Source organism: Fusarium pseudograminearum, chromosome 4 (genome assembly GCF_000303195.2).
Source record: "Fusarium pseudograminearum CS3096 chromosome 4, whole genome shotgun sequence".
Classification (NCBI taxonomy): Eukaryota; Fungi; Ascomycota; class Sordariomycetes; order Hypocreales; family Nectriaceae; genus Fusarium; species Fusarium pseudograminearum.
Genome location: NC_031954.1, coordinates 3,328,809 through 3,354,813, shown reverse-complemented (window position 1 = coordinate 3,354,813; position 26,005 = coordinate 3,328,809). Strand labels below are relative to the sequence as shown.

Sequence of the window (26,005 nt, the reverse complement as noted above, 5' to 3'; positions counted from 1 at the left end):
ATCAGCAAGGGTATACGAGGAATTCCCAAGGCCATGAATAAGTTACGTGCCAGTTAGTTTTAAGCTCAATCTGTAGCCTCTTGCAGACATTAATAAGCATGTTGTACAATAAACAGTTCACATCATATCACAACGGGTGCTCATTAGTACTTGGTAACTATTCGATGCGCCATATCTATCTAACATTACGGTAGGCTCAAAATATGATATCATGACGCTTTCTTCCTTCTTTCTCCTCCCAACAAATCTCCCTTGTTTCCCGATCATCATAACCCCTCTCATTGAAGAGAGTTCCATCTGGTATTTTGAGCCTGCTGGCTCATAAATTGTGTACCAGGCCCGGAAGGACTTGTTCCTCTACTAGCAGAACCAGTATACGCCCGGTTGGGCCGTGGACTCACTCCACTCGGAACGCGGGGGCTGCGAGGCATGCTGCCTCCTCGTGTGTTCCGCCCATTCGCAAAACTATTAAGTTTCTGGTGCGCTGCAGTCAGTTCTGCGTCCCTTTGCTGGAGTTGCGCTTGTAGGTTCTCAATCGTCTGCTGCATAGCTTGCCTCTCCCCAGAAGCCTGCTGTGCATGGATAGCCAACAGGTTCGCTGAAGCCTTCTGCTCTAGAGCGACGTTCTGGGTCTTCAATGCATTGACCTCGTTGGACAACTGTGCTGCTGCAGAGCCAACATCCTGATAGCGGCTTCTCATGAACTCCACATCTGTCAAGGCGGCCTTCAGCTTGTCTTCCGTGATCCGCAACTGTTTTTGCGCCGTAGTGAGTGCGTCTTGCCTTTCAGCGGCTCCGGGTGCCTCCCTCAGATGGCCGATCGTAGATTCGAGCTCGGCTATTTTCAGCTTGTATTTCTCGCTCTCTTTATGCGCAGCTGCTGTGGCAGCTTGTAGAGCCGCTTCAGCTTTGGACTTTTCCTTTTCAAAGACTGTTCGGTCTTGGATAGCGGCACGATTTGACAACCCAATCCTAGTTGTTGTCTTCCGATAGTCCTTGAGCTCCTTGTCAAGACGGTTAATATGGTTCTTCTGTTCGACTTCGACTTCTGCCGCTAATAGAACCCTGCGCTTGTACTCGTCCGCCTGAACACTTTAGTATATTTCCACACTGCATGCATAGGTTGTCTGACCTGTTCCCTGAGCGAGTCCAAGACCGCCACGCGCACCGAAGTAGTCGCCTCTCTATTGTTGGCCTCTCCTCGAAGCAGTGCACTGTCAAGCCACTGCCGTGTTGCAAGAGGCATGGGAGGGTTGTTGGAACCAACTGGTGGATCTCGGAGGGGAAGTGTCCGCGTTCGTTTGGCATCAGCAGCCTCGCCACCGTCGCTCTTTGCACAAGTCAGTTCTCATGCCACTATCAACGAACATTCCAACATCTAACACTTACAAACTTTCGCTTGTGGCCATTCCCATGCAAGTCGTCCACTGCAAAAAGAAGTTGATTTTGGGACATGGGGCCTTCGAAGATATCAAGAACGTCGTCCGGTATTCCCTGAGGCTCCCAGTTCAATGTATCAGTAATACCATTCAGGTAACGCGCAAATATTTCAGCAATTTCATGTGGCTCGCTGTAGCCACGTTCAGGGTCTTCGAGATAGCGCCCTGCGCTGACAGTGCATGCGAGCATTGCATTCGTTTCCTCGAGCTTAGACGCATTGTTCAAGGGGTGCAAGCTGACGTGCTCAACAGAATAGGTTGTCACCAATAAAAGTACGACTGGTGACTTTCGGCCTGTACCAGATGCCAATTGCATAGCAATGCGTGAACGAATGTAATGATAGTCATAGCCGATAACAACATCGAAATTGAAAGGATTGAAATCCTCATCCCATAGAGCAAGAGTGATCCTTATGGCTGACGGAAAGTCAGTGCGTCGATTGATACCCTCAGCCGAGCATTCGATCTCCGCGACTTCAGTGAGGGCGAATATAAGTCGCATAAGTTCTTGATTGCGAATCACAATAAGAACTTCCTTTTCCTTTTCATCCAGACCCGTCATGAGCTCAAACAAGAAATTGAATTTGGGATTGGCATCGCAGCAGAATTTGGCAATGTCAGCGCTGGGTTGTGACTCAAGCACCGTTCCTACAACATTCGGCGGATAATCGCAAATGTCAAACAACCTGTCAAAAAGATCATGGATCTTTTGCACAAGAAGCTCGCTGGGCTGTTCGCCAGGTTCGCCAGTGAACGAAGCGCTGAAAGCCTGGATTTCGGTTTTGTAATCCTTTATCATCTCTCCATAATACGGCCGCTTACTTGCTTGCATCGGAAGAGTGATGACATGCTGTGTGTAACCGTCTTCTCGGTGAGACGATTGCGACGAGGTATCAGAGTTTTGTTCCTCAGGAATTTGACCCATCGTGATCGAGGGACCAGGACTGCCAATCTCGGAGGGTATTGTGCCTCTGTTTGTCAAGTTCAAAGTGTGAGTCGCCTCCAGAGGGTCAATCACCCTACTTATGTCTGCCGGAGAGATAGTAGCGGGTGGCGTCCTATCACGAGGTTCTTGACTCATGAGAGAACAAGCGATGGATTCCCTCGAATTGACGAAAGCTCGGTCGACCATCTCTCTCATAGTATCGAATGCTGATCGATGAGGGTTTGCCATAATGGATGCCGGCGAGATTGAGGGCGCAGGGGCCTCTGGTGTGGTTCCCAAAGCTTCTGGTTTCCAAGGATCGACCGAATAGATTGGCTGCGATTGTATGATAGCTTCAGAAGAACTGACAGCAATATCGAGGTCAGTTGTGCTAGCACTAAGTATGGACTCTTGCACATTTGAGACTCCATAAGATGCCGCATCTAGGCTTTCCCCGTCACCGACTTGACCCGATACTGAATCAGTACCAAAATCAACAAAGCTTTTGAGCTCATCGGCTGCTAAACTCCGTGGTTGAGAATGCGAGCGCTCCATTTTGAGAGTTTCTGTAGTTGGCCTGGGTAGTTCAGAAGGTGGTATGCAGGCACTATAGGTCTGAGACGGCTGTTCAGATCGTCGCTCTATGTCGTAATTGATCCCTGGTTTGTCCCGGGCGAACTGGGGATCACTGGTAGGCCCGGGTTCTTGACTACTGGCGTGTCTCTGGGGCTGTGACCGAGCTGCCTGCAGCTCGTTAAAGTCGCTTTGTTCGGTCTTATGAGGTACGTCTGTCGACTTTGTTGAAGAGTCCGGATCTAATGAACCCTGCACAACCTCGCTAGTTTCAAGCCTTGATAAAGAGCTAGAGATAACAGGAGATTCGTGTATTCCTTGGGGTTGAGTAAAAAAGACTGGTGTGTTCTGGGTGTTATTAGAAGTAGAAAATTCTCGAATTGAGGCTGTTGGTACACGATGAAGGCCTTGGTCAGTTGGTGTCAAACTGTCAAATACGTCTTCCCTCGCAAGTGAAGGTAGGGGTGGCTGATCTGGTTGGTGGGAGGGGATATGTGAACTAGTTGTTGCCGAGTCAGGAACAAGCTCGGCTTGGGAAGCAAATGGGGTGATCTGGGCTTTATTCGACGCCGTCAAGGTCTGGGGTGCGTTAGATTGTAACTCTGCAGTCGAGTTTGAAAACTCCTGCGAGTCTGGGATAATGCGGCCGACCTCGTTACTTGAGGGCGGTTGTGCTTCGAGTTGTGTAGTTTTGCCTGAGAGGGAACCTGACCTGTGAGAAGGCTTGGTGCCGGATGTATCGAAGTGACCCTGTTCGGAGGGCTGAGAAGAGAGATTGATATCAGGTTGTTGTGACTGGCTAGTATCGGTATGCAGAGCATCAACAGAGCCACGATACCTCGGGGAACTTCTCTCAGAATCAATTCTCCGGGCACTGTCCGTGGCGCGCCCAGAAAGAGGACTATCAATGGTTTGGGAGAAGCCAAGTTCTGCTACTCTCTGTCCGTTTCCTGAAGATTCGGTCAAAGTGTTATCTTGAGTCTGTTGATCTGGAGGGACGTATGAGTCTGCACTGTTTGGGAGCTCTTGGGTAGTTCCAGAGATGGCAGTATCGAAGCTTTGGTTCAGACTGTACTCGCTGTCTTCTGAAAAGTGGCGACCGTGATTGCTATCGTTGCGGTGAAAATCTTGGTTGTCTTCGAGTAGTTGCTTACGAATAGAATCTTCTATGTCACTGTCATCGACTTCGAAATTCTGGCCGGCCTGATTATCGTCTGTCTCCCGATTCTCGTCGTCAGAGTGGTTATCAACACCAGTGTCACCTCCGTTACCGTAGTATGGCTGTTCGTCCTCGAGGCAAGCCTCTTCTTGGCCAGGGTCTGAAGATGGCGAGTCGAATTCTGCTGAACAATCAATGGATTGAGGTATTTCAATTTCCGGGTCGGCTATGACTTTAGCAGGGGTGCCGATTTCCGAATCGCGAGTGCCTCTCCCTTGATCGCCTGGCTCAGGATGGCTCAAAGCTACTGATAGTTGATCAGCAGGAGGTTCAAGGCTATCTGGTTCTTGCACTCCAGCTTGACTTCCAAGGTTTCTAGGGTCCCAACGACCAGATAGGTCTTGGGAATCAGGGATAGTGTCTTGGGTCAACTGTGATGTGAACACTAGATGCTGATCATCGTCTTCAAGATCTGATATTTTTTGAGAACTGCCGTGAACGCTTTGGTACTCAGAAGGGTCAAAATCGTCGGGCTTACGTAGCACAATGGCGAAATTTCGACCAGGTCGAGCAGGAGATTCGAGTGACACTACAGATTCAACATCAACAGATGACGCTGAAACGATTGACGGCACTGGCTCCTCTGAGAACACGGATTCTTGCTCAAGTCTGGGACGTTTTCTTGTCCGCACGTCTTGGTTAATAGAGTTGGATCGAGAGCGATTTTGAAATGATGCATTGAAAGTCTCAGGCTGTTGTCTCTCATTGAACGCAGCTGGTTCAGCTGAAGCAGTACGAGGCGTGAGGCTCCGAAGCCCTCGTTGGCTTCTTGTATTTTGGCGCTGGGCTTCACGTCGTAGCTTCTGGCGCTCCCGCTTGTCCTTTTTCTTCTCCCAATCTCTCAATGCGTCTGCATTCAGGTTTTCGGCCTATAGAAATTGTCAGCAGGGTTCTCACTTCAATAACTATACGGGGGCAACGAACTAGTTCCCAGGTTGGCTGATATGTTTCCTGGGGGCCTGGCTCCCAATCAACTAGGTACTCGTGTCTAGTTTCGCCGTCTGAAGCCTCAAACCGTTCATCAATGACTGCGCGAACAAGATACCAGCCTCTCTTTAAGACAGTGTCTTCTTGTGTGTCTGAGTCCTCTGAGGTTTCTTTTTCAGCCTCTTCGCTGTCTTGGTCTGGATACTCGACTTGAGCATGCGACCGTGAACTACTCGATTTCCTGCGCTTACGAGCAGACGGCGGCTCAACGTCCGACTCACTATCTTGGTCTCTTTTTCTTTTTGATTTGTGATTCAATGAAGTCCTTTGGTTTCGTGTTTGAATAGAGGCGGTTGATTTGCGCGTTTTGACCATTAGTACGACAGTCGATAGACGTGCACGCACAGGAGTAGAGGGGAGCGAGGATCGCTGCCGTTCATTAAAGCCACAACCTTGACCTCGAGCTGCGACACGATTTAACTGGCGACGAGACCTTGCGACGACCTGCTACAGCGGTCTACGCTTGGTATAAGTCAAACTATGCGCGCGCGGCGATAAGGACAAGGCTATCCTCCAAAGGAGCTCGGCTGATGTTTTGGGGACGTCGTAAGTTCCACTAAATTACACGTGATTGTTGGTCAAGGGAGAGGAATGGGTGCTCAGGGTCCAAGCTAATGGGCGGACAGCCAGTGATCAGTAGCCGGTAGGTAGCCTGTAGCTAGCCTGTAGTTACCAAGGTAAGTGGTTGGGTCAGGTGGTTCGGTGCGGCAATGTAAGTGACACAAGGATAGTGTTTTTGATGAAGAAGGAAGAAAAAAGGTTGAGATGGAAAGACAAAAAAGATAAACATTCGGCGTAAAAAAAGATTAAAGGAAGAGAATGCTGAAATCGGCAGGCAATTGATATAGGCACTATACACTGAGAAGGTGCACACGCCCAAGGAGCTGCCTGTTCTTTATTCCAGAGAAGATGGCTTAAATTAAGTGTCTTTTCTATTGTTGGGTTGGAAGATTGAGCATTAGCGCCTGAAGAAGAAAAGACAATAGAAATCTCCAGCAAGGTAGAATAACATAAACTATCAGACTTATGAGTGGATCCGTTTGTCTCAATGGCCAAGATACCTCCTTTTAACACAAGATTTCTGATACACAAAGAATATGCTCGTAGTATGTATTCGCAGCCTGCGCATTACGCCTAGCAGATAGAGATAAATGGGTTGAATAGTAGATACCTTCAGATACCATCCAGGGAAAGAACTGTAGGCTACAACAAAGTACCGACATTTGCTTAGACCATTTCGCATATAGACGTGGCACAAGATGAGCTGGCATCCCTACACCGATCATCAATGAACATGGAACTCTACAATATGTTTGCTTGTTATCCCGTTTACACATGTCACTGGCCGTCAACTATAAGCCCAGCTCATACGATATCATTTGGTAAGGGATAAGCCATTCCCAAATAGACACGACATGTAACAATTTCAATGGCCTTGTCTGTGTTCCATAGCCAGTTTTGTCAATAAACCTGATTCATTGAACCAGTCTACTCCCAATATGTCTCTAGAGAAGGTTAATGAGACACAATCTAAACTGCCTACTCCGAACCTCTTGACGCATCATAAGTTTACCTCAAACTCTAAGCTGCAAGCAATAAGCCTTGAGCCTTGAAGACATTTTAGTGTATCTGCATTATTGTAGGAATCAAACAATATTGTTGCATTTGTCCATCTATCGATCGTCTAAAAGAAATAAAGAAAGATGCCTGCCCGACCATTGACCCAGGCTTGTGGCACTGACAATCTGCACTGTACCCAGTAGAGCCTGGCACTGCCTCCACAGGACGATCGGGTCGCCTGTAGCGTATTTTCCACCTTGTTCTGGCTTCAACAGGTTTGACAACACATTTAACTACAACAACAGACCAACTTCCACAAAGTGGCGCATATCCCGATACGCGTGTTAATCACCCCAAGAATTTGCCAGATAAATAGACAGTCTATGAGAACATTGTTCTCGTCTTGCAAGATCATGGCGGCGCGCTTTTCTATTCAGCCTATTGGCCGATTTGCTGGTGAAAGCCAACCTGTCAAAAGACCCAAGGTATGAAATCTAACGTATACTATGGCAAACATTCATACACCGTTCACCATTTACTTCTATTTAATTTTTCCTATCCTCACATCATCTACAGGAGTTTGCATGCTTCTCCTATGACGACAACCACGAGTTTCGTCTTGATGACTCTTCTCTCAAGTACTATTACACTCCACAGTTAGGGGCAGACCTCTCCAAGGGATTTGATACTTTTCAGAAGCTGGATGACACTGGAGATGACCATCTCGATAGCCTTCTCAAGACCATCGTTGCTCATGAGCAAGAGACAGGTAAAAAGATAGATGCCAATGTCGTTACCTGGAGAGGCATGATGACCAAGGTAGGTTGATATTGTCTGCGAGCGAACATCTGATCTAAGTTTTGTTTATAGATTATGGCTACCCCCTTTGATAATATGGATGGGTAAGTCTGACCAGCGCCCACTGTTGCTCTTTTTGACTCATTGCGGACAGCTTCGAAATGAATGCTACGCTGTATCAAGTATGCCCAAGATGACGGACCCCTTGTACCAACGAACACCACTGACATTTCTGTTTCTCAAAGGATTGCATGTAAGAACTTCTGACTTGTTACAATTGTAGCTATAATTGACTTTGGAAGCTTTATTGAAGAGAACAACGCCTACAAGGTCGCCTCCAGGTCCAACGAGGGTAGCAACAGGCGTAGGAGAGGGCCACCACTAGAAGTCATGCAGTTCTGGGGTATGCCTACTTCCTTTACAGCCAATGCGGCCATCGTTTGCTGATGTCTTTTGAAGGGTACAAGTTCGAAACCCTATCAACCCTGCCAGCGCCATGGGCAGAAACCCCTCGCGAGTTTATCGAAAACCGAGAGGATGAAGTTGTCAACAACAAAGCTCAGTACTGCTCTGTTGTCCGAACAGGTATCGGCAAATCGGTTCTTTGCCTCGGCGGTGAAGTCGACGCCAGTAAGCCATCTCTTGATTCTTCTTCATCTCATAGCTGACGACCGATAGTCTGGGACTCCAAACCCGAAGAAAAGGGCAGCCCTATCAACTGGGTAGAGCTCAAGACGTCTGCCGAGATTCGCAATGCGGGAGATATGGAGAACTTCAACCGCAAGCTGATGAAGTACTGGATTCAGTCATTTCTTCTCGGCGTGCCGCGCATCGTTGTTGGGTTTCGCACGCGAGACGGTATTCTAGTTGAGGCAAAGGACGTTGAGACGCATCGCATTCCTGAGACAGTCAACTCTTATCCGAACCCCAAATGGAACGCCGATATGTGCGTCAACTTCGCCGCCACTTTTCTAGACTGTAAGTTTACCGCATGTGACCAAAAGAGAAGGGTCGGGCCTCTAATACGATGCTTGATAGGGCTATCCGCGAACATCACTGATGAGGGCGTTTGGAGAATAAAGCGTGAACCACAGTCGCCCACTATCGAGCTTTTCAAAGTAGAAGAGACAGGACACGGTGATATCCTGTCCGATGAGTTCAAGAACTGGAGGATCAAGCTGGCTCTCGGGCCTAGCAACGAAAGCTGATACTAGCACAGAGTTGAGCTCTTGTATTTCTATCCCAGGCCGAGAGATTTCACTGTAACAAGTCACGCCGAAGAGAGAACTAGAGGACATTTTCATGATGCGTTTGATACGTCCAAACTATCTACTTATTCGCATCAGAACCAAATGCAATGCATTGAACAGTTAAAACAAGAGTTGCCTCCATACCTCCCATGCTCTTAAAAAGAAATATGCCTTTTAACGCCTTGTGCACTCGCAGAACCAATGAAAAATAAATGAAAAAAAGTCAAGAAACAAAGGACGGAGATCATCACAAAGATATCATCACATCGTAAGCATCATGCCAGCCTGGGGTCATTAAATGCAGATGAAAATGCGATCACCGACTGTATCCCCCCACGTTTCGCCTTTGTCTCCCATGCGATAAAAAGGGGAAGAATGCAAAACGAATAGTACAAGAAAATCTCGCACGTGTATCGGACAGTAGATTAATGCAAGAAGCCATTATCGCGTAAATTGCGCCATGACAAGTCGTTCATCGTCGATGATGGGGTTTGTAAATCAGACAGCAGGCCATCGAATGCGAAGACCATCAGACCACCGGGAGTAGAGCACATCAGAGAGTTGCTTGCTGTGCTCCATGCCAGACCTAGCTTCCTGGCCAGGGTACTTGTTCTCGATTGCCAACTTCTCTTGGTTGAAGTCCTTTTCATACATGGTGGGAGTATCGGCATGACGGCGTCGGTGGCTGCGGAGATGAGGATTGCCAGATGCCATGACGAGTTTTGCTGGGCTGGCCGCAGGAGTGGTGCTCTTGACAATCACGGTACCCTGAGGAGTTCCATCGTCTGGAATCTTTTGTACAGGCTGTCGTAGGATTGATGCGCTGAGCTTGTTGTCTTGGGACATGGAAGATACCATACTAGTCATGAGATGGTAAGCTCCTTCAGGGTCAACTGCATCCAGGGCCGCAAATGCGTCTGATAACTTTGCCAACGCTTCTCGCTTCTGCATTGCAGAGGTTTGAGCATGCAGCTCGGCTAAGGAAGGTTCGACGGCCTTGGTATACAATCGACGTCCAAGCACGGCCTCCTTTCCATACGGCTCGATGGGAGTTGTTACGGATGAAGAATGGGAATTCTCATCACAAAAGACATCATCAGACGAGGTTGGTCGGCTGCCCTGACTTGAACTGTCAGAAGGTACTCTTCGGAAAAGACGCATAGTCGATCCCGAGTTTCCAAACGACATGTCCGTCTGAAGGGGCCTCTTGGGGGCCATGGAGCCTCGAGGAGAGCCGCTAGATCGCATTGATGTGGTGCTTTGGGCAAGAGATGATCGGCGGACAGTCGACTTGCGGACAGTGCCAGGTGCGGGAGAGGTCCCACCGAGAGGGCCATCCTTGACATCCAACTTCTTCATCGCCTCTTCAGCGTTGAAGATGGTGGATGGATTTCGGTGTTGCTTGACGGTTGGCCTCTTGGGTGGCGGTGCAACCGACTTTACTGTATCAAAGACCCATTCCTGCTGCTCGTCCTTAGGAGTCATTGATTTTAGGGTCTCTTGGTAGTAAATCGGGTGCTTCTGCCTATTCTGATTGGCATCCCACATTTGTCGACGGGCAATAAGCTCTTGCAGAGCCTCGACCTTGCCAGCATTGCGGATGAAACGGTGGCGTAGGAGGTCCTTTGCGGTTGGACGACGGTCATAGTCTTTGGTGAGACATTGGGCGATGAAGTCCTTGAAGTCCTTGCTGAAGTTGCCTTCCAGACGAGGGGCGGGGTTCTTGGGGATGTGAAAAAGAACCTTCATGGGGTGGATATGGCACAGTGGAGGTTCTCCGTTGGCCATCTCCATAGCTGTAATACCCAGTGACCAGATATCTGCTTTGAAGCTGTATCCATCTTGCTGGATGACCTCGGGGGCCATCCAGAAAGGAGTTCCGACAAAGGTGTTTCGCTGCGACTTGATGTTGGTCAATTGGGCGGCGACTCCAAAATCAGCAAGCTTGACTTTGCCAGTCTCGGAGAGGAGAACATTGGCGGCCTTGATATCTCTGTGGATTTTGCCTTCATTGTGTAGATATTGGATACCCAATAGTAGCTCACGACAAACAATCGCAATGTGTGTTTCGCTGAAGTTGGCGGGTTTCAGCTATTCCCAATCAGCAATCAACTACTTATAGCCTTTTGTTGAATGATATGAGACTTACCAAATCCAAGCAGGATCCGCCGCCTAGGAATTCCATGACAATCCATAGCTTGTGGCCTCGCAGAAAAGATCCTTTGTATTGAGTAACATAGGAACTGGCGCATGTGCTCAACACAGCGATTTCTGCTTGAATATCTTGAATATCATCGTCGTTGGACTCGAGGTCGATCTGTTGATGGTGAGCTGGTGGACCGGGCAACCAAAGTAACTTTGGACTTACATGTTTGATGGCGACAGTTTCACCGGTTGTTTTCTCGATGCCTTTGTAAACAATGCCAAAGCTTCCACCTAAGAACAAAAGTTAAAAGTTTGTCTGGTAAATTGCAAGATGTTAAACCCACGGCCAAGCTCTTCGAGAACCTGATAATGCTCAGCAACGCCTTCGTCAGCCATTGTGGCTTGACGTCATGTAATGTCGGGATGTTGTTTGGATTTGCGCTGCTCAAGTAGAGGAGACGACGGAATAGATTTGCGAATGTGAAGTTGAGAGGCGAGGAATTGCGATGCGGTAAAGATGGTCAATGCCAATGCCAGTGTCAATGTCAATTAATGTATGTATGTATGTCGGCTGGAGGAAACTGAAATTCTGAGTTGGAGTTGGAGTGTATTAAAAGTCGTGCGGGTGAATGTCATGGACGGTGTAGTCCTGACCTGACCGTTGTCTGGGAAGCGGACCCTGTCAAAAGAAGCTACAGCCAACCCCTGGCTTTGTTTACTTTGAGCTTGATTTTTGAACAGCTATCGGCGCTATAAAAACGGTCAGCCCGACAGTGACGTAGAGATTGGGCCAGGCAATTAAGAAAAAATAGTAAAAATTTCTCAATTGGGATATAGAAAGATTCCAGATATCCTTAGAGAGGTTCTAGTCCATGGTAGTGCACCAACGCTCAAGTCAGTAGTACCAGCAGAGAAAGAATGCAGCTTCGTGGAGTAGTCGGGCTACCAGGTGGTGGCATCCATACCAACTGCTTGTTACAAGGTCTCTCATGACTAGGCCCAGGGCAGACAGCTTGTGCCGCACTTGTTGGAGAACTGCGGGCACCCTTCCCGGTCGCTTTTTAGCTTGTTATTCCCTGTAAGCCACCCCTGGCACATGTCCTAGTGTTCAAGATTGCTTGATGCTTTGTAACCAGACAGAAAATGACTGCTTAGGCGAAATCATCTCGGCAATGACACAGTGTTTATATCTGGACTCATGAGCACTTATTTATGTCGACTCTCATCATGTCTTGTATTTTCTTACCCTCGCTGTAACACACTAAGGCAAGGTACCGGTCGGATCGAGTGGAGGTAGCAACGAAAGACTCTGTTTCCAGGCACAAGAAAGCACGTCACGGAATCGGACAAGGCTGTTGTCGGGTTTTCAATGGATTGTTGCACTCAACGGCCGAGACTACTGATGGCCGTTGCACTCTTTATGAGGAAAGGCTGCGTCTCAGGCGTTGCTTTGGTTAGAGAGACATGCATACATTCAGTCAGTCAGTCACACGACTTGATGAGTCAACTGAGATCGGTCATCTCATCACAAATCGTGATGTTCGAGATTGTGTAATATTGGAAAAAGCAAATCGATGTACGATGATCATTAACCTGGTCTACAAGATTCCCATCTCATGTGAACACTTTTGCATAGGCAGAGATAATGCGTTGAGAAAGAAGCCAGATACGTTCGACTATTTTCAGTCACTCGCTGACTTCACAGAAAACATTTGAAGCATACATCAGTCAACATGAGCTCACTCACAGCTTAATGGTCGATGGTTGGCCAAGTAATAAGCTGAGCATGCATGGGTGGTTCTCGATGACAAAGATGGGCATTGCGGGAAATATTATAATTGCCATCGCATAAGTGAACAGTGCGCCGTTTTGGCAAACATATCCATATGCTGGATCTCCGCGCCCCATCAAGAGCCTTGTTTGTTATAAGCTCTGATCTTCAAGATCATGCAACGCAACAAGCCCCCCCCTGATGGAGGGATATGGAGACCTGACGGGAAGTAGTGGGCAGCCTCACTTCAAGTTCCAGACTGGGCAAGTGTTGAGCATGGCCAATGCACCGGACTTTTGATAGTAACGGTACTATAGTTCAGCTACCAAGGACATTGCACCTATACCATACTCGGCAACGTTGTCTTTAAGCATTGATCTAGATCCGGGACTACCTACAGGGAGCCTCAAAGTAGTAGCAGCAACAGAACAGGAAGGCAAGAATATTCGTTCATTCCTCCAGCAACAAGATTTTTTATATTCTGGTTATGGTTTAGTATCTGTTATTACAACACCCGTTCTCTGTAGTTGATGTTGGTTGTCAGTGACACAACTGATGCAGAGTGCCTTTCTTTTTCCGATAGACGCAGACTAAATTCCGATAAAGCACAAATAAAAAAAAGAAATGTTTGCAGAATAGGCGTATTAACCACGAATCAAGATCGAGATAAACACTTTTCTCTACCCAATTGTTTCTGTCTCACTTGGCTTCAAGGCTCTTCCCCTTGCATGGTCCTAGCTCAGATGGGCGGTGGGACAACTCAACAACCTGCCAGCCTCCAGCCTAAGCCAGCCTATACCCCCGCTGATCTCGTGTTGCCGTAGCAACGTCGACCTCTCTCAGCGTCTGTGACGCCAGACGCTCGAGCACCGCGGCTGTCCTACCGCTTTTTTGACAGGCGGAGCTTCATACTACCAGCCTACCCTACCTATCCTCCATTAACTTCTTTTTTCCATACCGTTTCTTACGTTCTTCATTTGTTTTTTTTTATCAGAGCGTTGCATCTCAAGTCTGATTGTCTTGATAACAGGTAAACTTAATTCCATCTTTTGTGGTAATTATTTTTATTGCTCGCTCCCTCACTCGCCAGGCTCACTCATTCAATCCCACCACTGCGGGACATCGTTTTGGTCTACCTTGCGTCACTTGTTTTTGGTGTTTCGACAACCTACCAGATCTCGACGAAATTGTGTTTGATATGTGTTTGTTTACAGTTCGATAAAAAGCCTCCTGTGTCGTCCTCGAAATTGTTCGAGCCCAGATCTTCCTACTTTGGACCTTGTTTAGTCTCTGTTCGAATTGTCCGCATTGCATACAACAATGCCACCTGCAGCTCCACCACTACCCTCGCGATTCCCATGTTGGTGCAGAGCTGTGTACTCATGGGGAGGAGAGGTTTGTTCAAAGTCATTGATATTTGTCATAACATGCTAATCAATAACAATAGTCAAAACGAGATCTGGGATTCATTGAAGGAGATTTGATAGAATGTCTGAATGCTGGTGATGGCTCATGGTGGGTGGGCAGACTGTACCGAGATCGACGAACCGTAGGATCGTTTCCTTCCAACTTTGTTGAACTTCTACCTTCTCAATTCCGCCCGACGACCAAGTCTGTTCCTACTCCGGCATCAAACAACCCATCCACTGCGCCGTCAAAATCGAGAACGTTCCGAAAGCCTTTCGAAGCGTATGCCAAGGCTCCTCACTACACCAGCGCCAAACAGCCCGAAGTCTTCAAAGAGACACCGAAACCCCCCAAGGAACGACAAAACTCGGGTGCCTCATTCGCCCCTAGTATTCATGAAAACGAACGAGGCCCATCACCTGCACCTCCGAGACACGACCACCGAGCTCCTTCACCAGCGCCTTCTCACAACTATGGCTCACGAGCTCCATCCCCGGCACCACCCATGCATAACTATCATTCAAGAGCTCCCTCTCCGGCACCGCCAATGCAAAACTATCACTCGAGGGCTCCCTCGCCAGCACCACCCATGCACAATTATCAATCGAGGGCCCCTTCACCAGCACCACCCATGCATAACTACCAGTCGAGAGGTCCTTCGCCGGCACCACCACCTCATAGCTATGGCGCAAGAGGACCTTCTCCTGCTCCTCCAATGCATCATTCTCAAGGCTACGCTGGGAGAGGCCCGTCACCTGCCCCTTCTTTCAATCGTGCAATGGTGCCCTACCGAGGAGGGCAACAACAGAGAGGTGACTCTCCACCGCCCCCACCCCCGCCTCCCCACAGACAAATAGCGAGAGGATCAATGGATTTACACAGGGGCTCCTTTGACATGTCACGTCATGGATCTAATGCCTCGTTCAATCCCTTGACTCCCTCGAGACAAAACTCTGGCAACTCGTACCGGCAGCCACAACCACCCAACCCGCCTCAAGCACATGTCAGACATGGGTCCTTCGACGATAGGTCTTATACGCCATACACACCAGGCAAATCCACTCCTGTTCCACCATCTCCCGCAGGAGGTATGACGCCCTCACCCTTGAGAGAAGCAATGGATGGTGTTATGGAGCAATTAGACGTTTTGGGCGGCGGTCTAAATCGAACAGCTCATGCTCCTTCACCAGCACCGCCTGCCGACCCCTGGTCACCGGAGTCTTTTGATATGTTATCTCATGGATCAAATAGAAGGATTCCAGATCGAAGCAGACCGAAAAGCTCGATGGGGGTTACACCAAGAGATGAAGGCTACGAGACATGGAGCGGTGAATCCTCACAGGAAGTGTCTCATCAGAATGGTGGACGAGAAGATAAACTTAGCAGTTATGTGGATCGTATGGAGAAGCGTTTCCAGCAAATGCACCGACACAACTCGAGATCGGGCGAGCAAGATGATGATCAACCCCCTCCTCCGCCTCCTAAGAATATGCCATACGAGCGGCCCAAGTCATCCATGAGTCGTTCTGCGGAGCCTGAACGTAAGCTGCGAGCTCGCAAATCAGCCTATGAGATTGGAAGAGGAGTTGCACGCACTCTCACAACGAAAACCAATTCGACAAATTCATCATCTGGCAAAGAGAGCAATATCAGCGCATCAACTCAAAGTACTTCGAGAACGTTGTGGAGTGGAACATCAGCGGGTGCTTTCAGTACTACTAGTGCTGGAAGTCTCGCCCGCCTGGGCAATCGAGGTCGTGCTCAAAGTGCTATTGGCGCTAGGGACCTGGACATTGACAGACCAGATTCGCCTTTCACAGGAGTTACCTATCACAGCAGCCATGCTAGTGACTCTCCAGCTCAGCAACAGCGACCACAAACACAAGTCGGCTTCCACGACGATCCATCCCTGGAATTGGGAGGCTTGGTGCAACCGAAACCCCCAAAGCGAAACATCTTCCGTAAAATTTTCGACACTGCTAAAACGGGCGTTGCAAATAGTCGGGGCGGGGTTGTGGGCGGAGGTATGGACTCTCCTAGGTCGCCCTTTGCTCGTTCTATGCCGCCTGGGGCGTCGCCCTTGTCTGGTATGGGCAGTACGCCTTCCGGCAGAGATACTGCTACAGAAATGGGCCTCGGTGCTGGTGTTGATTGGGTTCAAGTTCGCCGTGACGTGAATCGTTCCAACTCGCTCAGTTCAATAGAATTGACTGAGCGTCGCGAGCGATGTCAAATGATGGATCACCCTGCCCTGAACCCTGTCGATGAGCTTTATGATGGCGTCGAAGGAGATGAAGGCGCTGACGGAGAGCCGGTCCCCGAACCCGTCGACTATCAGGCGATCAACTTGTCACAAGTGGACAAGAACTCACGATTCATTAGTGGTCTCCCTCCTGCCATCACTGCCATCCAGCTAGCCACTACATACGTGTGCCGTCCGTATAGAAGTGACGTACAACGGCTGCGAGCTATTTTCACATGGGTTTCCGAAAAGATCGTGTGGGAGGAAGATTTTGAAGGAGAAATCAACACGACACGAGTTATTCAGTCCAAACGAGCTTGTGCTGAAGAATACGCTGTGCTGGTGATGGAGATGTGTGCTGCTATCGGTATCCACTGTGAGATCGTGCGAGGTTACCTCAAGACTCCCGGTGAGGTCTCTGAGATTAACATTATGCCCCGTTCCAACCACTGGTGGAATACGGTATTAATCGACAACGAATGGCGCATGATCGATTGCTGCCTTGCCAGTCCCTCGTACCCTCGACGGGGTCTATATTCAAACGCAAACAATGTTGCCGACACCTGGTGGTTCTTGACAAGGCCATTGGAAATTTGCTGGACACACATTCCCGAACACCACGGTCAACAACACATCGTCCCTCCTGTGGCACACGAAACGCTTTTGAATCTACCTTGCGCTTGTGCGCCCTTCTTCCGCAACGGATTCGAGATGGTGGACTACAACACTGCTTCGACCAGAATAGAGGATCTGGAGATGGTCCATGTCAAATTCAGTGTCCCCTGCGACGTGGAGATCGCTGCGGAAGTCGAGGTCCGAGGGTACTCGCGAGACTCAGACGGAGATGTGTTTGAAAGTGGCGAAATAGTCAAGAAGAGAGCACTGGCTCAAGCAGAATGGTTTAATGGCATCAAGCGGTACACCGTCAAGGCCCTGTTACCTGGCGATGAAGGACAGGGCACCTTGAAGATTTACGGAGGCAAGCGAGGACTTATGCACAGCATCAAGGATATCCCGCATCCCCTTGCTTTTGCGCTACCTATTGTCCACACTGGCGAAAACCCGCCTTACGAGTTTGTCACGAGGCATCCTACACCTCACGCACAGCGGCACGACATCTACGTGGTTCAGCCGCAATGCCAGCGATTAGCTCTCAACAACACATTTGTTTTCGCCATCAGACAACATCCTAGTTCGCTGTCAGGCGCGTCAGCTCTCACGCCAGCATCTAATCCGGGAGCTACAAGTCCCATACCATTTATCCGCCCTAGTTCGGCGTTGAGTATGGGTGCGTCAAGTGTTAGTGGCTCGACCCCAAGCTCAGCTACGGGCACTGTTGCTGGGAAGAAGCCTGCCAAGTTGGCCATTCAAACGCCTGGAGGCAAGATTCTCCGTCTTATGAGGAAAGAGGATCGTAAGGGTATTCATGTTGGTGGCAGAAGTCTCTCGGGGAGTGATACCGCTAGTGACGGTGGAACATGGGAGACTATCATCAAGTGTTCAGAGAAAGGTGTGTGGAGAGGCCTTGTGCTTGCAGATCGCACAGCGCGATGGTGTGTCTTTGCCGAATGGGTTTGTATGGGATAAACGTGCTGGGGGGGTTCGAAACGGGCAGACATCGTTGGAGTTTGCGTGCATATCTGTTTCTTTTTTTGTTTTGTTTTTCCTTCTAATACCCAAGGACGATCTTGCATGCCCTGCCGCTGAGCAGGTACTATAGAGACGAGCGAGCGTTGGGCTTGGATTTCTTTTGACTTGGTCGGACTGATATGTTGCATGGGATTGAAAAGTACGATAACAAAGACATGGTCCAAAGCTTATCGCAAAGTGTAAGATAATAATAGCCATGTCATGAAGCAATGACGAAAGCGCATGATGGACAGACAAATTTACTTATAATTCTCCCACCATCTTTTAATCACGTATGCATTTCTCCATTGTGAAGTAGACAGAGACTCTAGTTCAATTAAACTTAGACTATTAGACTTTCATGAGTTTCATGGTGTTGGTTGGCTGTTTAGTCTCACTGGCAGTTCCGCAATTACTAGTATGGATTCATCCAATCATATTGCTCTGCGACACGATGATTAGGATCCTGTCGCACCGTGTTTCTCATCCTTCCACGATTCAGACCCTACACAATTAACAAAGTCACTAACACGAGTATTGACGAGAGGACGACCGACGCCGAGACGGTTTTGGGTAGTTGAGCGATATAGTTGTGGCTGCCCGGACGACGCGACACGAGCCATCGTGAATGGGAGACTCGACAATCGAACAAAGCAGACCATGAAGCGAAATCGCGTTTGTTGCGCCGAGTGACGACGAAACGAAACGAATGCCGACGGCGAACTGCCAGTCAAACAAAACTGAAGGGACCAAGAGGCCATGAGCTACAGGCCTTTTCATGGCCAGGGCCAGGGCCAGCAGGGCTCCCAGCAGCCGCTGCCAGTGCCCGGGATGAATCCGCCTTCATCGTATTTACCAAATGGCTATCAACAGTTTACAAGCCCTCAACAGCAGCAGCAACAATACTACTCGATGTCCTCGCAACAAGGGCAGCAACAACAGCAGCAACAGGCGTACCTTCAGCAGCAGCAGATGGCGCAGTATGGTGGCATGCAGGCGGCTTACCAAGGATATGATGCAACGGGGCAACCATATGGAAATCATCAGCTGCAGCCAGCTGCAGCGCAATACGCTCCTCCGTCGAATGTATGGCAGCATCAGCAGTCACCGGGCGGGCAGAATATGATGTATCAGCAGCAGTTCCAGCAGCAACAGCACCAGCAACAACAGCACCAGCAGCAGATGTATCAGAGGCACGTCGCGTCACCGCAGCAGCAGGTTCAACAAAGGCGGCCTAGCCAACATATCCCTTCACCCCAGCAAAGAACACCATCCATATCGCAGACCCAAGGCTACAGGCTTCCGCAGCCTCAGGCGCAAGCGCAGCAGCAAAACCACCACCCTCAATATTCACAGCACACGCCGCAGCAACAATACCAGCAACAGTCCCAACAACAACAACAACAACAACAACAACAACAACAACAACAACCTCATATCCAACAACAGCCGCAAACTGCGATCCTTCAACCTTCACCTCAGCCCACTCAAAGACAAATTTCCTCGCCGGTTCAGCCATACGTGCTGCAGGAAACGCAACATAACCAACAACCCCGCCAAGACTTTCAGCGACAGCAGCAACAAACAATTCAGCAAGCTGCGCAAAAGCCAGTACAAGAACCAGTCGCCGAGATCAAAGGTGAAAATAATCCTGAGCCTGCGCCATATCAGCCTATCCAAGTTGAGCCGGAGCAACTGCATTTTGTGAACTTGCAGGACATCCAGAAATTGCCCTCACATCCTCCAGTTGCTATGGGACAGAAACAAAGCACTGTTGCTCCTGCTCCGCAGCCCGAACAGCCCAGGAATTGGCCTTCCCAAAATGACGCCAGCACCATCAACCCATCCGATATTATGCTGAGCAGCCCCCAGGCTCAACCTCTTCCACCCCAGGCTCAACCCCAACCTCAACCACGACGGCAATCTACGCCTCAACAGTATCCGCAGCAACAGCAGCAACAACCAGCGCAAGTGCAAGTGCAAGTGCAACCACAAATGAAGACTCCTCGAATAAAACCAAGCCCGCTTTCTTCTGTCGCCAACTCTCCTGCGATTAGCGCTCGCTCTCCGAGTATCACCAAGAAGTCGCCGGCTACTACCCCTAAAGCTCGGCCTGTAGACACCGTGCATGTCATGGTTTCAATAGCAGAAGAGTGCTTTGATAAAGCTCGTGGCTCTGTACACGATGTTGCCATGTCTATGAACAGTACGCGCATAGACGAGTATCAAAATTTGATCTCGACGGGCCTAGCATGTTTAGAGGCGTGTCTGCAAAGTAATCGGTTGTCTCCCCGTCAAGAAGCCAAGATGCGCTTGAGATATGCGACTATTTTACTAGAAGAGACAGAGAATTCTATGGAAGCTGAGACCGCCATTACGAAAGGCATTTCACTTTGCGAAAAAGTAAGCGCGCACTGGTCAACGTTTTTTATGTGGCACGACTAACTGGTTTAGAATGGTTTGGCCGACCTCAAATACTGCATGCACTATATTAGGTTGAAGCTCTTGTTCCAGCGGAACCACAAAGCCGCTTTGAATGCGGCTGACAGACAGATTGCTGACTGTGAAACGTAAGTCTGTTACTCACATGAGGTCGTGCACTCGCTAATATGTCTATAGCTATAAGCATCCCCATTGGGTATATGCATTCAGACTACTGAAGGCCGCTTTCTACATGGAGCTTGACCGGACAGCTGATGCTAGTGCTCTTGAGAACATTCGCTCCGTCCAAGTCACTGCAAGCAACCGCGGCGACAACGCGGTGAGCGTGTTCGCCTCCATTCTCGAAGGCTTCGCTCTCCTGAAAGCTTCCAAGGACGGCAATCTTGAAAAGGTCCAGGCATGCCTTGCGCAGGTGGCCAAATTTCAGTTTGACGAATCGGTTCACATAATGCAACTCGATGTACTCACGTTGCTCCTGGATCTAGTTTCCAGTATCAATCATTCTAATTTGGAGTTGACGTTGCAAAAGCTCAAGATGCTGCAAGACCGTATGGATGGGTGTCAGGATTGGCACACTGTCAAGTCCGATTTCCTGATCCCGGTCAAGATGCAACCTTCTACAGGGCATACAATCAGCAGCGACACAGCTGGTATTATTCGAAGCGGAGGTGATGCGCCAGTGAATTATTTGGTTATGACGTTCATGACCAAGATGGAACTGACTTCTCTTATGTGAGTAGACACTCTTCCCGTCACTGTATTATCTCGGCTGACTAAAAGACAGCTTCACCTTTACGGGTCTGGTAAACATGCACAAGTCAAGTGCGCATGGTCGTCGGACAGCGGAATTCTGGCAAGAAGGTGTCAGAGTTCTTGATACCTGTATGTGGCATTCCATTCATGTTGATACGGCATACTAACATGATTTAGGGGATAACACAACTGTTGGAATCCCATATGGACCATCGACTTCCTTGCAGGACGCCATTTCACAACGCGAATGGCGATTAGAGGCTCAGTGCTACCTCAACGTTCTACTCGGTCTTTACGCAGCCAGTCACTGTCAATGGGACTCAGTTAAACAATATATAGGGAAACTCGAGGCTCTTGTAACATCATCTTCACAGGGTATCTTGCGACTACTCGCTTGCTATCTATCCGCTATCTACCAGCAGGCCATGGGAAACTTGAGGTTGGCTATGGAACTTTTCCAGGGTCCCCAGTTCGACCTCGACCAGCGTGGAACCGGAGTTAAAGCTGCGCATCGCGAATTGGCTATGCTAGCTGGTCTTAACAGACTTTGGATCATGCAGCATCCTTCAGAGAGAAACGACCCGGAAACGCTTGATCTGATAGATCGGTTACACCCGCTGTGTGCCAACCATCACAATGTCGATTTGCGGACAGCTTGGCACAATGTCATGGCCGCTATCGTCACAGAGCCATCACAGCAACTCAACCACCAGAAACAGCATATACAAGCCGCCATGGCCGGATCCAAATCCACTAACAACGTTTTGGGGGCTGCCGTCACACTGGCTATCATGCGCAGTCGGCTGTTTGAGAATGTCATTGGCGAGCAAGCGCTCAAATCTGCCATGGCGGCAGCCAAGCAGGCACAGCGTAGCGGAAATGTTTTGTGGCAGAGTGTAGCAGACGGCATGCTGGCTCAGTCGTACGAAGTACAAGGCCATCGTCAGCAAGCAGCGTATGAAAGAGAAAAGGCCACAAGGGAAGCGCAGGAGGCATTCTCGGGATTCTCGGGATCTTGAAAGAAGAAGAAGGGTGTATGGGAGTAGAGGTTGCAAATCCGGCGTTCGAGGCAAGGAGTTTGCCCACATTTTAAAAGAGGAATTATTTTCATGTTTTGTATACCAGATTCGAGGGGGGTTATGGAGGCCTGTACGATACCTGACCATACATATTTGTGGTCTCATCTTGATGGAAGGGGTAGAGGTAATTAGATACACGACCAAGGTCGTCTTTTAGCCGTAATAACGGCATCAATTCATGTCTTGGACTCTATCGAGTCTTGAGCTTACTGGAGGAAATCTTTTGCATAAAATAACACGTTGTGAAGTTTGTGAAGATGGCGATCACCGACGGAATCCAGGGGGTGGTTGGAAGCCTGGAGGAGGCATGAAACCAGGTGGAGGGGCTCCGGGAGCACCTGGAGCGGCCTGAGGAGGCGCAGGGAAGCCGGGCGGAGGAGCAACGGGGTAACCTTGCGCAGGAGATCCAGATGGTGGTCGGAAGCTGCCCGGGTGGAAATCGGCCGGGTTGGTGTATCCAGCCTGTGATTGCGGTGGTCGCGCAGGAAGACCAGATGGTGCTGGAGGTAGAGGGACGGCACCTCGGGGAGGCATTCCAGGGGGTGGAACACCAGCGTTGTATGGCGAAGGACCTCGTCCAGGGGGTGCGAAACCACCAGGTGCGACTTGGGGAGGTGCGCCAACGGGCATTCTTCCCATGACTGAAGGATCGAAGCCAGCTGGAGGCGCAGCGGCAGCAGGTGGTTGTTGAAGGAATGCCTGAGGAACAGGTTGCGCCTCGGGTACAATATTGCGCTTCTTGGCTTCAGCGGCGAGTGATCGCTCAGCCTGGTCACCATGTCTCTCTCCCTTTCCGTCCTTCTTGAAAGCGTACTGAACTGAGACCTCCTTGCTCAGAATATACTGGCCGTGCAATGTGTCAATAGCAGCATCACTGCTCTCAAAATCGGCAAAGCTGACAAAACCAAAACCCTTACTTGCGCCAGACTCCTCCCTCGCGACCTTTGGCAGACTCAGTAGTGGACCAAACCGGCTAAACGTGTCGTAGAGGATCTTCTCGTCGACCATGGAATCGAGGTTTCCGATAAACAGCTCGGCGCCAACTTCAGCGGCTCGCTGTTTGTCTGCGCTGGCTTTGTTAACGCGCAGTGATTTTCCGTACAGCTTGATGCCGTTCATGACGTTGGCCGCGTACTCGGCGTCGGTGGGCGTGCGGAACTCGACGAAGCCAAAGCCCTGATGCGTCTGCGTAACGCGGTCGCGAGGCATGTGGATGTTGTGGATGGGACCCATCTGAAGCATAATCTCGTAAACCATGGCTGACGTCGCGCGCTCGTCGATATTTCCTATGTAGACGGTTGCCTCCTTGTCTTGTTCCCTGCGGCGTGTTAGCTTTTGCTTGTCGCGTTGCGATGCGATGGGAATACGGAGAGCTTTACCAGTGTCTATTTTGCGCCATAACGACGAATTGTGAAGAGACAGATGTCCCTTGAAGCTCTTACAGTGTGTGAATTGACAAGAAAATGACGAATTGACCGAAAATTGCAGGTTGTGTTGAAGATGAAGCTGACTATCACCTTTGCATGGAGCTTCTGGAATTTTTGGCTGAGGTTGGATGGAAAGACGCAGTATTGACCTTGTCGCAATGCGCCACATTCACCTCAGGTGTAGGTCAGTAGTAGAAACTGTGGCGTCGACCGAGGTTCTTCCGCCTCATCCGCGATTCGGAGGTGGAATTTCCAGGCCCCGGCAGCTTATTCCGATTTTTTTGGATAGACGTCAACGCTTTGCTTTGGTCTGCCTTGTCTCGCCTTGCGCTTAATATATCAACAGTCTTGAGCTTCGAAACACCTCGGTCGAGCTTCGTTGTGTACTTTTTTTTCCGAGTTATTTTAATTACAAAACTTGACCTAATTCAAGATGTTTGCCCTTTCCGAGGAGTCCAAGGTGCGCTATAGCTTGATGATATTGACATGGCATCTCGATACAGCTTCGCTAACTGATATTATAGGAGCGCATTGCCAAGCTCATTGACGTTTCCCGCGTCGCCATTCACTAGTATGTTGATGCATATATATTACTACAAGATGTTGACTAACAATTGCTGTAGTGGCTACCTTCCTCTGATCCTCTACCTCGGTATGAATAAGCTCGAATAATGACGATATGCGATTGCGAACACCATACTGACTATATATCCTAGGCTACACTCGTAGCGAGCCCCGACCTTCCGTCATCCGGTACGTCTCAAGCTTTACCTACCAGGTGTATCTCAGTAGCGCTAACATGTCTCGTCTAGCCTTCTCTCCCCTCTCTCCTAAGCGAAGAGCAATTTTGTAATGAGACGAAACCAAAGAACCAATGTACGATATCTTGTAAAAAGGATGCTTTACGACGCAGAGGGAAGGGAACGACCACCACCAGCATTTACGGCGTTAGTGACGACAAGCTGGGAAAAGTTAGGAGGATGGGAGGGGTTCTGTACGAAGTGAAGGGTGTGAAATATCGCCGTGTATCATCCATCTTGCAACGCTCTGATCAAGGACTAGGAAAGCCCAGAGAAAAAGGGAAATCCACTCATAATTAAAAACTCGTGAACTAAATTCTGTCTCTTCATTTTTATATCGGTTTATCAAGTGATGTCGGTTTCATGCGGCAAAAGACCTTGGTATGTTTGCGCTGGTGACGTCGAACCCTCGGTTGAACTAGGTGCTACTACTAAGTTGCCCGTTTTGAGCTCCGCTGAAATATCCATCAAAGAATTATATCAACGGCAAACCCAACTCCAAACACCTTCCCTTCAGATTCATAAAATGTGATAGACGATATCTCCGGGACAATAAAATCAGTTTTTCTTTATGCCCGACTTTAACAATGCGGGACTCTCGCCCGCGACCATTGAGTCTATCGCCGGTCTCAGTGCTGGAACTGTTTCAACTTTGACGGTCCATCCTCTTGATGTAGTCAAGACTCGAATGCAAAGTAATTCTCTAATTATAGCTCCCTCCTGTTCAAGAACCGCAGTATCTAATGTCATCATAGTCTATCGCAGCACAGCTCCCGGTGCGGTCCGTCCAACGACGGTATCTATTCTTCGCGCACTGACATCCACACCTCATCCTATCGCCTCTCTCTACCGCGGTCTGACGCCAAACCTTGTTGGAAACGCTTCCAGTTGGGCCTCTTTCTTCTTCTTCAAATCGCGCTTTGAGAACGCTATCGCCGCCTGGCAGGGTCGGCCAGATGGACGCCCAACACCGGGCGATTACTTCGTCGCGAGCGCTCTAGCAGGTGCTTCAACAACGACGCTGACCAATCCTATCTGGGTTCTCAAAGTCCGCATGGTATCTTCTGATCGTGGCTCTCAGGGTGCTTACCCTTCCATGCTTGCTGGTGCGCGCTCCATTCTTCAAACCGAAGGTATCCGGGGCTTCTACCGCGGCTTAGGAATCTCCTTGGTGGGCGTTTCTCATGGCGCTGTGCAGTTCGCTGTGTATGATCCCATGAAAAGACTGTACCATGCCCGCCGTCGCGAGAAGTACGGCCTTGAGAGAGATCATATGACAACCGAAGCAACTATCGGGCTGTCGAGTTTAGCCAAGTTTGTTGCTGGTGCTGTTACTTATCCCTATCAGGTTCTGAGAAGCAGGCTGCAGAACTACGAGGCTGACAAGCGGTTCGGACGGGGTATTAGAGGTGCTGTGGTAAGGATATGGACCGAGGATGGACTTAGAGGATTCTATCGCGGACTGGTACCTGGTGTGGTGAGAGTCATGCCTGCGACGTGGGTGACCTTCTTGGTGTACGAGAACGTCAAGTATTATATTCCTTACTGGGTTTGAGCAG

At 49.3% G+C, this 26,005-nt stretch overlaps 7 protein-coding genes across 7 annotated transcripts, besides 3 other annotated features; 4 read left to right on the top strand and 3 right to left on the bottom strand.

Moving 5' to 3' along the window:
* Positions 1-278: 278 nt before the first annotated feature.
* Positions 279-5,458, bottom strand: FPSE_04155 (uncharacterized protein; the record flags this gene model as incomplete). The annotated part of the gene is made up of 4 exons (XM_009257273.1): positions 279-1,085; positions 1,133-1,330; positions 1,390-5,025; positions 5,081-5,458. 4 exons carry the CDS (start codon positions 5,456-5,458, stop codon positions 279-281), a joined length of 5,019 nt encoding a protein of 1,672 aa, XP_009255548.1.
* Positions 5,459-7,116: 1,658 nt separating this feature from the next.
* Positions 7,117-8,709, top strand: FPSE_04154 (uncharacterized protein; the record flags this gene model as incomplete). Its single annotated transcript, XM_009257272.1, has 9 exons — positions 7,117-7,188; positions 7,280-7,522; positions 7,574-7,605; positions 7,656-7,683; positions 7,747-7,754; positions 7,804-7,904; positions 7,961-8,131; positions 8,180-8,479; positions 8,540-8,709. The coding sequence occupies 9 exons, from the start codon at positions 7,117-7,119 to the stop codon at positions 8,707-8,709; spliced, it is 1,125 nt and encodes a 374-aa protein (XP_009255547.1).
* A 540-nt stretch (positions 8,710-9,249) lies between these two features.
* FPSE_04153 (uncharacterized protein) lies at positions 9,250-11,292 on the bottom strand (the record flags this gene model as incomplete). The annotated part of the gene is made up of 4 exons (XM_009257271.1): positions 9,250-10,842; positions 10,901-11,068; positions 11,120-11,187; positions 11,241-11,292. 4 exons carry the CDS (start codon positions 11,290-11,292, stop codon positions 9,250-9,252), a joined length of 1,881 nt encoding a protein of 626 aa, XP_009255546.1.
* Positions 11,293-13,987: 2,695 nt separating this feature from the next.
* On the top strand, positions 13,988-17,903 carry FPSE_04152 (uncharacterized protein; the record flags this gene model as incomplete). The annotated part of the gene is made up of 2 exons (XM_009257270.1): positions 13,988-14,062; positions 14,115-17,903. The coding sequence occupies 2 exons, from the start codon at positions 13,988-13,990 to the stop codon at positions 17,901-17,903; spliced, it is 3,864 nt and encodes a 1,287-aa protein (XP_009255545.1).
* Positions 17,904-18,704: 801 nt separating this feature from the next.
* On the top strand, positions 18,705-22,159 carry FPSE_04151 (uncharacterized protein; the record flags this gene model as incomplete). The annotated part of the gene is made up of 5 exons (XM_009257269.1): positions 18,705-20,348; positions 20,400-20,515; positions 20,565-21,119; positions 21,172-21,269; positions 21,318-22,159. 5 exons carry the CDS (start codon positions 18,705-18,707, stop codon positions 22,157-22,159), a joined length of 3,255 nt encoding a protein of 1,084 aa, XP_009255544.1.
* Positions 18,866-18,917: a microsatellite.
* Positions 19,073-19,163: a microsatellite.
* Positions 19,311-19,377: a microsatellite.
* A 324-nt stretch (positions 22,160-22,483) lies between the features above and the next one.
* FPSE_04150 (uncharacterized protein) lies at positions 22,484-23,618 on the bottom strand (the record flags this gene model as incomplete). Its single annotated transcript, XM_009257268.1, has 2 exons — positions 22,484-23,537; positions 23,599-23,618. 2 exons carry the CDS (start codon positions 23,616-23,618, stop codon positions 22,484-22,486), a joined length of 1,074 nt encoding a protein of 357 aa, XP_009255543.1.
* Positions 23,619-24,079: 461 nt separating this feature from the next.
* On the top strand, positions 24,080-26,001 carry FPSE_04149 (uncharacterized protein; the record flags this gene model as incomplete). Its single annotated transcript, XM_009257267.1, has 5 exons — positions 24,080-24,106; positions 24,171-24,217; positions 24,270-24,298; positions 24,363-24,399; positions 25,176-26,001. The coding sequence occupies 5 exons, from the start codon at positions 24,080-24,082 to the stop codon at positions 25,999-26,001; spliced, it is 966 nt and encodes a 321-aa protein (XP_009255542.1).
* Positions 26,002-26,005: the final 4 nt, after the last annotated feature.